The sequence below is a fragment of the Leptonotus elevatus genome, chromosome 19 (genome assembly GCF_054856555.1).
Source record: "Leptonotus elevatus isolate MCC_2025b chromosome 19, RoL_Lele_1.0, whole genome shotgun sequence".
Classification (NCBI taxonomy): Eukaryota; Metazoa; Chordata; class Actinopteri; order Syngnathiformes; family Syngnathidae; genus Leptonotus; species Leptonotus elevatus.
Genome location: NC_141257.1, coordinates 3,059,029 through 3,071,904, shown reverse-complemented (window position 1 = coordinate 3,071,904; position 12,876 = coordinate 3,059,029). Strand labels below are relative to the sequence as shown.

The 12,876-nt window shown below is 43.7% G+C and overlaps 1 protein-coding gene across 1 annotated transcript in view; it reads left to right on the top strand.

Annotated features, from left to right (window-relative positions):
- The first annotated feature begins 8,708 nt into the window (after positions 1 to 8,708).
- The window catches only part of col11a2 (collagen, type XI, alpha 2), a 30,530-nt gene continuing 26,362 nt past the window's right edge, over positions 8,709 to 12,876 (top strand). The window contains exon 1 of the mRNA XM_086062556.1: positions 8,709 to 9,087. Within this exon, the coding sequence (XP_085918682.1) occupies positions 8,970 to 9,087 (118 nt within the window). The 5' untranslated portion in view covers positions 8,709 to 8,969. The remainder of the gene's footprint in view (positions 9,088 to 12,876) is intronic.

The window sequence follows — 12,876 nt, the reverse complement described above, 5'->3', positions numbered from 1 at the left end:
GTTTGGGAATATAATGTGGGTTGAGCATTTTCATGAAGTGACCAAAGCAAACCACACCCTCCCTTGCGCCTCCCCTCCCAGCGAAACGAGCCTGGGCTCCTCATCCTTCTCTACACTTTTGGTTTCCACCCACCTTCCTGCTCTTTTCATCCATTTTCTCCTCTCCTTTAACGACCTCCCTTCATCTTCACCTTTCAGCTCATCTGCCCGAGGCTCCTCCTCCTCGCTTCGTTTCCTTCCTTTCTTACACCTGCCTCTTCCCTGTTACTCTCCTTTAACCTTCTCATTTTCACATTTCAATTATCCATATATATATATTTTTTTACCCTTACAGTATAACTCTTAAATATCCAAAGTTATAATTTTCCTTAAAATTGCAAGAAATGTGTAACATTTTCTCGTATGTTTTCTCAATTAACTTTTTAAAAATATAGAAAACAGAATCAAACAAAATAGCCTGTGGACACGTACAATTCAAAATGTCTGCTAGCACAAGCAGTTTTCAAGAAATACAATCATTTGATAGAATTCAAGAACAATCTCATAAATGAACTTTTCGGAGCACAAGCTGGACATGAAAGGAAATCTTGTTGCTCGTTTACGGAGTGAGGACGACATCTGCAAGATGGCTTGTAGGCCCGTTTGATGTTTTTTCATCACGTTCTGGTCTGGATTGAATGTTCGTGCTTTGTCGCAACTTCACTCTGTCTCTGCGCAGTTCATGTTTAGAGAAGATTCGACGTGGTCAAGTCGCTCATTACTTTTTTGTGCGGTAGTTTTGCAGATGATGGTTTTCTGCTCTGTGACTTTTAAAAACCAAACCATAGAATTTTGTTTCCCTGTTTTTGACACCAACTTCCTCTTGGGCTCTGTTTCCGCTTTTGTTCTCTGCTAAGCTCTCCGCATCGGCCATTTTGTTTACGTCCTTGGGCTGAGCTGTGCCGTGAAGAAGTATTTTTTTGCGGTGGATGTCAAAATGCAACCACAAAGTAGTGGCGTTGCTTCAGTCGCATTAGCATTCAGTCGTCGTTCCTAAAAATGTTAGCGCAGCGAACTTACCCAATTGTTCCAATTGTTGTTTTTCAGCCACAATTATGTCTACATTTTGCAGCTTGATGTGCCTGCGACGGGACAGGATTTTTTTTTTCCCCCCCCCTCCCTGTCAGTAACCGGTCAGTCTCTGTCCCTCGAGCTCTTTCAGCTGTCCGCGTGTCCGCTTGGCTGCACACGGGAGCTAAACTTGGGACGAGACGGACTTGAAAGGACGTAATTGCACATCAGTCGGCGGCTGGTTTTCTGCTGCTGCTTTCTAATCGAGAGAAGAACCCGAGGGACGACAACATCGTGTGCCTGATCGGGGCTTCTGTCGTCGGGTCGAAGTTCAGAATTTAACGTGAAGCACACGGGCGTGTTCAAATAACTCGATTACCGGTTCCGGAAGTAAAAAGCAGAACACTGTGTAGACTCTGGGCACAAATAATCTGTCAATTTAATTCAGTACTTCATTTTTCATCATATCGAGATATTTTAGGTATTGATAGATGGATTGTGGATTTAATTGATGCGCGATGTGCCAGTCAGCAAATGGAACCCGATGAAGGACATCCAGGAAAACGTTTAGCAGACCTTTAGCAAAAGCGCCACTGGTACGTGCCGCGCCGAAAGAAAATGGGAAGTTTTTTCCGACGGGCCTAAAATGCGAAGAGGAAAAGGGCAGGTCTTCTTTTTTTTGGGATTTTGTCATCAATAGAACCCTCCTCAAAGCCAAAGTTTGTTTGAAAGTCCTTTTCCTTTTCCTGCTAGGCTCGCTTTTACTTGATCACACTTGTCAGCGCTGTTTTGTTTTCTCCCTTCTACTGCGGCAATCAAGATGGCTTCCGCTGTTTACTTTGAAACTTTTTAAGAAGCATTTGAACGGCGTACATCTTCGTGTAATCTCCCCTCTTTGACTTTTTATCTGACAATTGACCTCCTTTAAACTCTTAGGACCAATTTCTCGAGCAAAAAGAGATGATTGATTTTGATGCTCAAAACTAAGTGAGAAATTCTGAACTTCTATAATGAGGCCATATTGCTCCGATACCTCGGGAAGTTTCAAAAAAACTTCCCGGCAAAAAAGAAAAGGAACAAAATCCGTCCCACATGCTTGCAGGTGTCTTCTCCGCTCATCTGCTGTGGCTCGTACCCGCGGCTTCACTACCCTGCTCCCGGCTGCTTCCTGTATCACAAAAGGCGCCTCTGTTTCACCCCCTTACGTTTCCTCCGCTGGCACCCCCCCTACCCCCTTTCCTCAACACCCCTGTGGTACATTCCCTCCCGCTCCACTGGTGCATTCCTGCCGGGCCGCGGCCGGCAGAGGAGTCTTGCCATCAGCCGCGCTTGCACACTGGAACCCGTTTCCAGAGTTCCTGCTCGTCAAAAAATCCACAGCCATTGTTTTGGTGCGTCAAGTTGCGGATGCTTTGCCTCAAAAGGCATGAGACATCCTGGTTCCGTTTAGATTTGGGGTCCATCACTCGCTCCCGTGACTAGTTTCACTGATTAGCAGGGAATTCGGTGGAGCACTGAAAAGTCTCGAGGACCCCATGCCCGATATTGAACAGGAAGTTGGCTGTCTTGGTGTGAAGCAGCCGTTTTTGTGGAAAGTTTGAAAAAAAAAATGAGCCCCATACACCAGTTTTTGTGATTGACCCTGACTTGGGTGGACATGCCATCATAACAGGATGCACAAAATAAGTCTCAAGGACCCATGCTTGAAATTGAACAGGAAGTCAGCCATTTTGGTTTGAAGCCGCCATTTTGGGGGCCACTGAAAGGGTTCCTAGAAAGTTCCTAGTCACATTCGCATAATTTAAACTTTTAGGGTTAAGCTTAGGTTTAAGTTTTAGGACTATGGAAGGCAGCATTGGATCATGCAAACTCCACAGAGGAAAACCAGAGCCGAGATTGTGTAGAACTTTGAGGCAGACACGCTCTGGGCCCACTGTCCTACCCTCATTTTGGAAGCTGACTCTTCACAATGGTCACAAAGAACTTCAGGGTCATCTCCGACCTGGACGAGCTCAGTTTAGCCACAGGTGTGAAACGGACTTTAGTGCTCCTGGAACCGCCACACCAAATGTCGAAATGACCCACCTGACCCTTCCCCTTGCCTTCAATGCCCAGCCAACTGCGCTGGGTCACAGTTGGGCTTTATTTCCCACAATTGTTCCAATGCGTCACATAGCTGCGATTTCTTCACAATCAATGATTAGACATTGCGTCATCGTTTGTTGAGGTTGGAAAAGTGCATTGTTGTCATACATCTGCTTAGGACAGCGGTAGGCAAGTTTGATCCTAGAGAGCCGCAGTCCTGCATGACGTTTTTGATGTCTCCCTCCTCCAACACAGCTGAGTGGCTCCTGCAGAACGTAATTATGAGCTGATGATTTGACAGGGGACACCGAAAACAAACATGCAGGCCCAACTTGCCTATCCTCGGTTTAGGACGTATTCTTGGTGGCCCCTCTTTTTAGTTACCAACCCCGGGTGTCGGGGACGCAGGGTTGCTGTGTCCCATTTACATTTAGCACATTTATGTGTGCTGCAGAAGTCACAACCGCTGACTTGAATGTCACCAAGCGAGCAGCCATTAGGTCAGTTCGCGACGCTGCCGTCCATCCGTACACGCAAATAGCTTTTGATCCTTCCTCTCTCCCTCCCCTTTACCTCCATGTGCTCCCTCCTCTGCCTTCATCAATGGCCCTCTTTCATTCCCTCTCACCCTCGGCATGCCTCTGCGCGCTCCCCCAACACCGCAACACACCCTCCTCCTCCTCTTGGGCCGGTACCTTTCCACGGATGCTCCGTCGGGCGGCACTTTTCTAAAACTCTGGGCTACAGTTTTGGTCCTGTTGCATTCTCACCAGTTGACAGCCGCTGGGAACGAGAGTGGGCTAACTCCATTTTGTCATCTTCAAGTGTAGACATGAGTGGAGGAAATTCAAGGTTTAGATCCAATCTTGACATTTGGTCCATTGTTTCACTTAGGACTTTTTCTTGTTTAGCTTGGGTGCCAGTGTATCTGTATGTTATTTATTATCGTTCATGAAATACTGACAGTTTTGACAGCTGTTTGGACTTAGACCATTATAGACCATAATGGCGCTTAACTTTAAATGACAGTCATGGGTTGATAGTTCTCCTGCAAAATGACAAAAATGAGACTTTTGTTCTCAGTGGCCGACTCGTTCTAATTCAACCAGATTCAGAAGGAATTTTGAAATATGGCTGTAAAATTACAAAAAAATAAATAAAAATGAAGTCCTTTGAAATGCATTCAGAACGTTTTCACACTGTTTCAGTTTCTCCACATTTTTTTAATTTTAATTTTAATAAATATACCAAAAATACTTAAATAAAAATAATTTTGAGGGATATCTTTCCTTCCCATTTTGAAGTAAGATCAAAATGTGGAAAATGTGAAGTACTGTGAATATTTTCACGCACACTGAACCAACCTCTTGAACAACGGCACAGCACACTTGCATTGCACTGTATATTTAGTAGACCTCAATTGTATGTCAAGTGTACATTACAAAAATATGTGAATAGAATGTTTTTTTTTATAATCCTTTTTTAAAATATATATATATATATAACAAAAAAAAAAAAAAAAACACCACAGACGCTTGTTGGCACTTTTTTTTAACCTTTTCCGACCACGTGCTCACTCTTATCCAGCCCCCAGGTACAGTAGCTCCACCCCACAAAAAAAAGCCAGTGTACTGACCACTCAATGTTATGTCTAGTGTACATTACAGAAATACAGTGGATGTAAAAAGTCTACACACCCGTGTTTGAATGGCAGTTTTTTTGTTACCAAAAATGAGACCAAGATAAATCCTATCAAACGTACATTTTCATATCTACAGTCACATTTCAACCCCCCCCCAAAAAAAACCCCCCATCCAAACACTTGTGAGCACTTTTTGCCCCCCTTTTCCAGCCGCTAGTTACCACTCCATACCACCTTCCAATAAACCAAACCAAAAAAAGTGAAAGTCTCAGAATAACGTAAGCAACCCCTAAAAATGTTTTTTTTTTTTAACCCCAAAAATCCCCCTTCCATACTTTGTAAACACAAAAACATCATATGTAATCTAGTCAAGTGCAAGCTATGTTACAGAAATCCGTACATACATGAAATATATTTCTATAGCCAACAGTGCTGACTGCCACATTACACACTAAATAAAAAAAAAAAAAAAAAAAACACCCACTTGTGGGCACTTTTTGGCTGCCCCCCTTTTCCTGCCGTGCTCACCCATGTTCAGCCCCCTCCCTCCTGCCTATTTGAGGTATGCGGCTTACTGGGCGTGTCCTGCAGCCACGGCCCAGAATCACTGACCCTTTCTCCATCTAAATTCCTCCTCTACCTGGCACCCCTCGGCCTCCGAGCTCGACGTGCGTAATGCCGGCGCTGCCTATTTGCGTGACCCTCACAGGCGTGAAAAAAACCCCCCCTGACCCCCCCCCCCCCTCTTCCTCCATCCTCACTGTTTCCTCCCTCCACCAAGATCTATTTTGGTGAACTGTGGTGCGTGTGTGTGTATGTGCCCTGCCCCGTAAAGTACAGACTTTTCAAGGGAGTCAGCAATATAACATGGCTGCTTTAGTTTAATTACAAGCTTCTACTTTTGGAACAGAGAGAGAGAGAGCGAGGGAGAGAGACGCCCTAGAGCTGATTTGATTTTTTTTCCCCCCCATCTTCTCCCACCCCTGTCTCGCGTTTGCCTGTCTGCTCCTCCCGGCCAGGGCACTGACAGCATCCCTCATGTAGAGATGATGAATGACCTCATGTAAGAGTTTGCTTTCTTGTGGTGGAAGCACCTGTCACTCGAGCGGGATGTGCAGTACCTTGCATCCATTTATTTATTTATTTATTTTTTTCTAAGAGCTCAGTATTGTTCATTCGGAAATGTCATCATCATTGCTCTTTTATTTTTATTTTTTATTTATTTTTTATTTTTAATTTTTTTTACATCCATTTCGATTGCCGTGACGTCATGTGGTTTGAGAGCTGGCCACTCGGGACCTTCCTTGTGACTGTTGCTATGGCAACGAGTCGTGCCATTTGTTTTTTCATTGTCCTGCTGCATATTGTGATAAAACAATTTAAGTAAGACTCACATCAAAACGGTATGAGTAAAAATGTTTCAAGGTAGCATACTACAACTCCTGATTTAAAAAAAAAAAGTATGCAAAAAAAATAATAATCTGGAAAAGCCCACTAGAACAGCTGAAGGGGCGTCCAAATCTTGTGCAACCATTTCATCTCATTTGCTTATTTTTGTTTGTTTTTTCAATTGAGCTGCACAGGTCACATTTAGAAATCATTTATCTTGGTCTCGTTTTTATTTTATTTATTTTTTTTAAATATCACAAAACCTAAGCATTCAAATAAGGGTGTGTAGACTTTTTATGTCCACTGTAGATTATTTTCCTTAAAATAAGCAAAGCAAGGTTAGACTTGTGCGTGTTTGGAGAGCCTAGTGCCCACTTCCCGTGCCGCCTCCTGGCACCGTCGAGGTTCTTGTCCGACAGACTTCACGCTGGCGGATCTCGGGCCAGAACCAAACACCAAACCAAGAACTTTTTAGTACCTTTAAACAAAAAAACTGAGAGAAAAAAATGAATCGGTGTTCACGATCCAGAACGTTTCTGCTTGTGCATGCCTGGCATGTCCTCTTTTTATTTTTTTGTCCTGACAGGAAAATGGTTTGTTTTTTGCTCCAGACAACATCGAAATTCATATTTTTCTTAGTAATATGTAGGTATGAAAACCAAACAAGCTTTTTTTATACATTCCTTCGAGATAATTGCTGGATGCAGCATCCCAGATGATAGTTTGGGTGCGCAGCTGCTCCCTCCCCTTTGCCATCAAAGCTCACCCCCCCCCCCCCCGCCACCCTGCATTTTCACACCGGAACGCCCCCTAAAGCTTCTTTTTTCTCTCTCGCTCTCTTTTCGCGTGGCTTTTTTCACAGACTTACTGACGACGCGATGAACAAAACCGCATTTTATCTTTATCTTGTTAAGTTAACAGTATCAAAGTTTTAAGAGTTCTGTCGCCGGCAAGGAAAACAGTCAAAGTGTTCTTTGTAATCAGAAAAAAAAGTTATTTGACACAGTATCTTGTATTTTCATCTCTGGTCTAAAATACAATGACATATGGATGGATGGGTCAAAGGTGTGCTCATTAGTAGATATACAGTAGAGCAAAAAACACTTCTCCTTTGCCGAGATAATTTAGCCACCTCACAGTTCAAATCTGCCAGGAAACAATTGCATTCAACTTAAGTTCATTTAGTTGGGCCATTTCATAACTCCAACACCCCAAAAGTATTCAAATAAAACTTTGGTGCCACCCTCACATTACAGCGTCCGAGTTAGGGCCAAAGTGCAATTTGTCTCCTTAAAAAAATATCGTTATAAACATCCAGTTACTGTATACCAACTTTGTGGCAACAATTTAGAATGAATAGGCAAAAAATATTTTGTTTCGCTCGCCTGCTTTTTCATTTAACTCGGACGAAATGCAACGCTGGGTAAGAAATGTGTTACACACAAGTAATGCACATTAAAAAAATAAACTAAAAAAAAACTAAAGCAAATACTGAAACTAACAAACTAAACTAAAACTAAGCTCTTTTTTTTTTAACTAATAAAAACAAACAGAACCACCCTGAAAACTAATAAAAACTAACACAATTTAAAAAACAAAACTCATAATGAAATAAAAACTAATTGAAATGAAAATTCCAAAACTATCATCTCATTTTGTGGACACAATATCAGCAAATTATTTTGTGTGCAGATTATATATAATTTGTGGCCTCAAATTTGCGATTTGTGAATACAGATTAGTATTTCATGTGTATCTTTGACCGACTTCATAGACACAAATGTATGACTGTAGATGTCTGCCGTCTGTTTTGCGGGATGCCCCCCCTTTTTTTTTAATATGGGCGCCCCGTGGAATTGGCGCATCCTTGATGCCACTGCCGCCACCTTTGCGCGCCACTGATCGTCACTTAAATTTGTCATCCTTCTCGTATTGGGAAAATGACAGCAAATAGTTTAAAAACATTCCAAAGAGGATTAATGAAATATTTGAACTTGTGCTTGACAAGCTGAAAAAAAAACCACATTCACGCAAAAAGTCTTCAAATGTTCAAAATAGCAGGATTAACTTAAATGTTGCAATGAAAGATGATGAGGTGGGAAACATAATGATGGATTGGTGTCACTTTGATCACCCGAGTGGCGAAACTGGGCCACGTCGGACGGACCAATCAGCTACTGAGTGTCCCGGGGGGGCGTGGTTTAAAGCACGGACAGACCTCCGATTGGCCGGCCTGACTCTTGCTCGCATGTGCCGCAGCAGAAGTTTACCTCTTGATTTTAAAACCGTATAAAGATTTTGGAAAATACAGCATATGATAATAAATGGAATGCGCTTTTTTAATCCGTTTGATCGTTTTCTGTGTGCACTTTTTTTAGGAACAACCCAACGGAGCGCGCAGACGCACGCCCTCACTTTTCCCTCTCTCCCTCCCACGTTGACTTACTCCCTCTCTCTCTCCCTCCCTCCCTCCATGCACACACTCTCACTCGGGTGGGAGAAAGTAAAGCGGGAAAGTGAGGGAAGGGTGTGAGAAAGCGCGAGCTTCCAGGTGTCTGTGCCCCGCACTTCGGCGGACTCCATGGAGCTTTAAGGGCTGCCCCCAAAGCCTTTTTTTGCCCCCCCCTGCCGTCACTTTTGGTGGCCCTCTCCTTCCTTCCTTCCTTCCTTCCTTCCTTTTTTTTTTTTTTTTTTAAAGTCTTGTCACTTGTTCAGTCGGCTACCTCTCGTCGGCTGCCTTTCTCTGGGAGAGGACGCCCTCGCATCCAGTAGCAGCCGCCGCCCGCACCGCCGCTGCGTCACTATGGATATTGCAGATTGCCCCTTCCGCAAGAAACGGAGGCCGTGGAGCCCGGAGATGACCTCCGTCGCCCTGGTGGCCCTGGTGCTCGCGCTGTGCCAGAGCACCCCGGCGCAGGCAGGTAAGACCACCGCTCGCTTTTGTTTTGGCTTAATTGGCTGCGTGTGTCATTTTCTCCGGTCGAGTCGAGGGTTCATGTGGGATGCTAATGACTTTTACGAGGTCATAAATGAGATTGGAACGTCTCCCATAATGGATGCAAATCCTTGGACAAGAAAATGAATAAAATCGGTCTTTGCTTGGACTCTAATTGGTTATTAAAAAAAAAAAAAAAAAGCATTTAAAATGTTTCTTTTTTCAAAGTGTGCTTCAGTCAACCCCCCCCCCCCTCCCCAAAAACAAAAATCAAGCGTCTATTTTTGCTGTCACGTATTCCCTGACTCTGCGCATGCGCGTGCCCGCGCCACCCATCCCAGCCTGAGCACCAGGTCACCCATTGGTGCCTCCTGGTGCGCCCGTGTCAATAATCGGCAGCATCGCGCACGTTTACTGTCACTTATGGCTTCATTGTTCAGTTATTACAATTTTTTTTTTTTAAAAAGTCTAATTTAGCACAATGTGTTTACGTAGGCGACCTCCTGCCTCGCACTCCCCCCCCCCCTCCCCTTTTGATGTGTTCTTTGGCTGCGCGCACCACTTATATGAATGGCTTCTTATAGGAGTTGGTGCGGAGGAGAAAGCGGCCAGTGTCTCTCGCGTGTGTGTTTACGCGTGCGTGAAAGCGCCTCTCTATAAGTTTGTTTGATAATGGCAGAGTGACATTACACGCCCCCCCCCAACCCCCCCCCCCCACCTTACAATCCAGCCTCCACCTTTTTCTTGTACCTGCGCCCCTGCTTCCCGCCCCCTTGATAATTATATAGCAACAAATTGAAGTAGTAATTAGTCATTGGGGAATTGTAGTGGATGTTCGTTGATGAATTCCCACATTCTTGGATTTCATTCATTTATTTATTTTTATTAATTTTTTGTTACATGTCAATCAATCAATTTAGTGTGGGAAAATATTTGTTGTGTATATATATACATAATTTGTATCCAAACATGCACTACATACATACATATAAATGTATTTACATATATACAAATATACATATATATATATATATATATATATATATATATATATATATATATATATGTGTGTGTGTGTATACACGCACACACACAGACATATACACATTTTTTTTAAAGTCATCTCTTATTATTATTTATTTATTTTTAACCATCAGGAGACAACTCAGCTATTATATTGGTTGTTAAAGGATTAGGTAATAGGCAGTCAGTCGACCGCCGAGCAGGACAATAAAACGACACCCAATCCAGCGACGTGATTGGAGGAGAGATGTCAGTCGAGCGGAGGAGTCAAAGAGACGCGTCTCCCAAAAGGAGCCGTGAAAGAGGTTCTATTCAGAGGACAAGCATTTTGTCCACATGGATGTTCGTCCTCCGTACGGCTCCTTTTCAAAGCGTCAAACAGAGCTCCTCAAAGGACGCTCTGTTGCCCGTCTTCCTGGATAAACACAACATGGCCTCCGTCTGAATGGAGCGTCTGTGAGGGCCTCCTCCGCCTCCTGAATCATTTCTCCACCTCACCTTCAAGTTCGCCACCTCCGGCGCTAAAGTCAACCTTCCTGGTTGGGAATTTCTTTTAAGGGTCCCGAAGTGTCAGTCGGTGCTTTTGAAGCTTGGCCTCACGTTTCCTTGTCGTCCCACTTTTTGTTGCCCCGTGCAAATGTTTGTGTTCTATGCAGGCCCAGATTTGACATGAGGGGGTAAAGAATTATATTAAATGTGACTACAATGCAGATACAACATGAGTACTAAATGCTAATTTGAAGTCACAAAATAATTGTGGTCACGTGACGTGTGATGGAGCAAATACTGTTTCTCAAGAAGGTGCGCTCCATTTGCTTACCTCACTGTCCCGGAACAATAATAAAAGTTATTGATTTGTATTTTGTGTGTGCATTGTAACAAATTACTGGCCACAATTGCAGATTTTGTGGCCACAAATTAGCATTTCGTGACCACAATATAATATTTTGTGTGTAAAGTATTAGCCACAAGTGAATAATGCGTGCGCACATTATGGCTAACTCTTGGCTGCAATTGAATAGATTGTGTCCACTATTTAGAAATTGGTGTGAATGATATCTATTTTGTGGCCACAATGTATTGTTTTGTAGCCACAAATTAGCAACAAATTTGTGGCCACATTGTAATTTTCCCCTCCTATGTCATGTCTGGGGCTTATTCCACCACAAGGCAAGGATCCCCTAATTTGGCCACAAATTTGTATTTTGTGCCACAGTGGCAACAAATTGTTATTTCGTGGTCACGTTATAACTATTTTGTGCCACAAATGTGCATTTTCTGCCTGCATACTGTCGCTACATTTTAGTCACAGTTTTAAATTTGTATGACCTTGGTGGATATGGAAGCATCTGCAGTGTTAGCATTGAATGCTAACAGTCCCAGCTGATCTGACCCCTCCCTTACCCCCGCGTCTTCTCCAAACCGCTTCATCACTGCAGGTTTGAGGGAACACATGGAGCGTCCGCCCACGCTTTTTGGCGGTTTTGAGCATCGAAAATCTAGGCGTCGTCGCTCCACGGGGGGACAGAATAGCCAGCGGCGTAATGATAGGCCGCGGTCTGTGGACGAGGCTATTCCTGCTCACTGTTATTTGGCGCGGGCGCGGGAGGCCAGCTGGGCCTTTTTTCGTATGATGTCCGTGCACGTCATGTCTTTTCCAGACATTGACACGCGCTGCGCAGTTTGGAAACAAATGTTCACAACTGCCGGCTATAGAACGGTAGACGTCGTGTGCCCTCGAATGTGCTTTTGTGGCCTAAATACAACAATTGTGCGGTGGCCCATTAGGCGCAAAGAGCCCGCGAAGGGAGTATTTTAGGATTTGTTGGGATGATGGACGGATGGGTGAATGAATGGAAAAAGATGGATGGAAAAAATGTATAGCTTGATGGATAGATTTTATAGATAGATGATAGACTGATGGATGACAGATAGATACTATTGATGCATTGTAGATGGGTGGATAGATGATCGGACGGACGGACGGACGGACAGATAGATAGATAGATAGAATAATGGATAGATGGATGAATAACAGAGGTCTCCACAACTACTCCCCGCCCTCCAAGCAGGTGTCTGCCGTAGTACCGAGACTGACCTGTGAGAGGCAGCACTGTACGTGGAGCAAAAAGATAGATAGAGGAGGCTAGGCTAACTGTTAGCTCAGGAGTGAGCAAAGTAATGTCCGCAAGGCCAAATTTGGGCGTCTCAGTTTAAAAAAAATCATGTACAATTTTTAAAAGTCTGTGATTGGTTGGCCCGCCAGTCCAGGGTGTCGATTTTCAAGAGTCATATAATATTTTATGTGTTAATTGAGTCGAAGCTGTAAAAAAAGAAAAAAGAAAAAAAAATAGTTTTTTATTGTTCCAGTCTTTGCACGGAAACACATCAAGCTAGTAAAAAAAAAAAAAAGTGAAAGTAGCCTAGACAAAAGTGTGGAGTGGAATTCTGGTGACAGAAAGGCTGGCTCGCTACTGCGAGTGCGGTCGCCACTTTACATTTTGGTCCAGGTTCCATCCACTCCGGCGTCCGCATCCACCAGTCGCTTCCAAAACGGGACTGCGGCCTCGCTGCCCCGAAAACCGCACGAGACACCAGAACCACACACACACACACACACACACACACGCACGACTCTAACACACTGTGCAGTGAAACGTGGCAGGACAGTTTGTTCTCGTGATGCCTTAAACTGGCGTTTAACGCGCTTAAATATAGGATGGGTGGAATGCACTTAGTTTAAAAACAAACA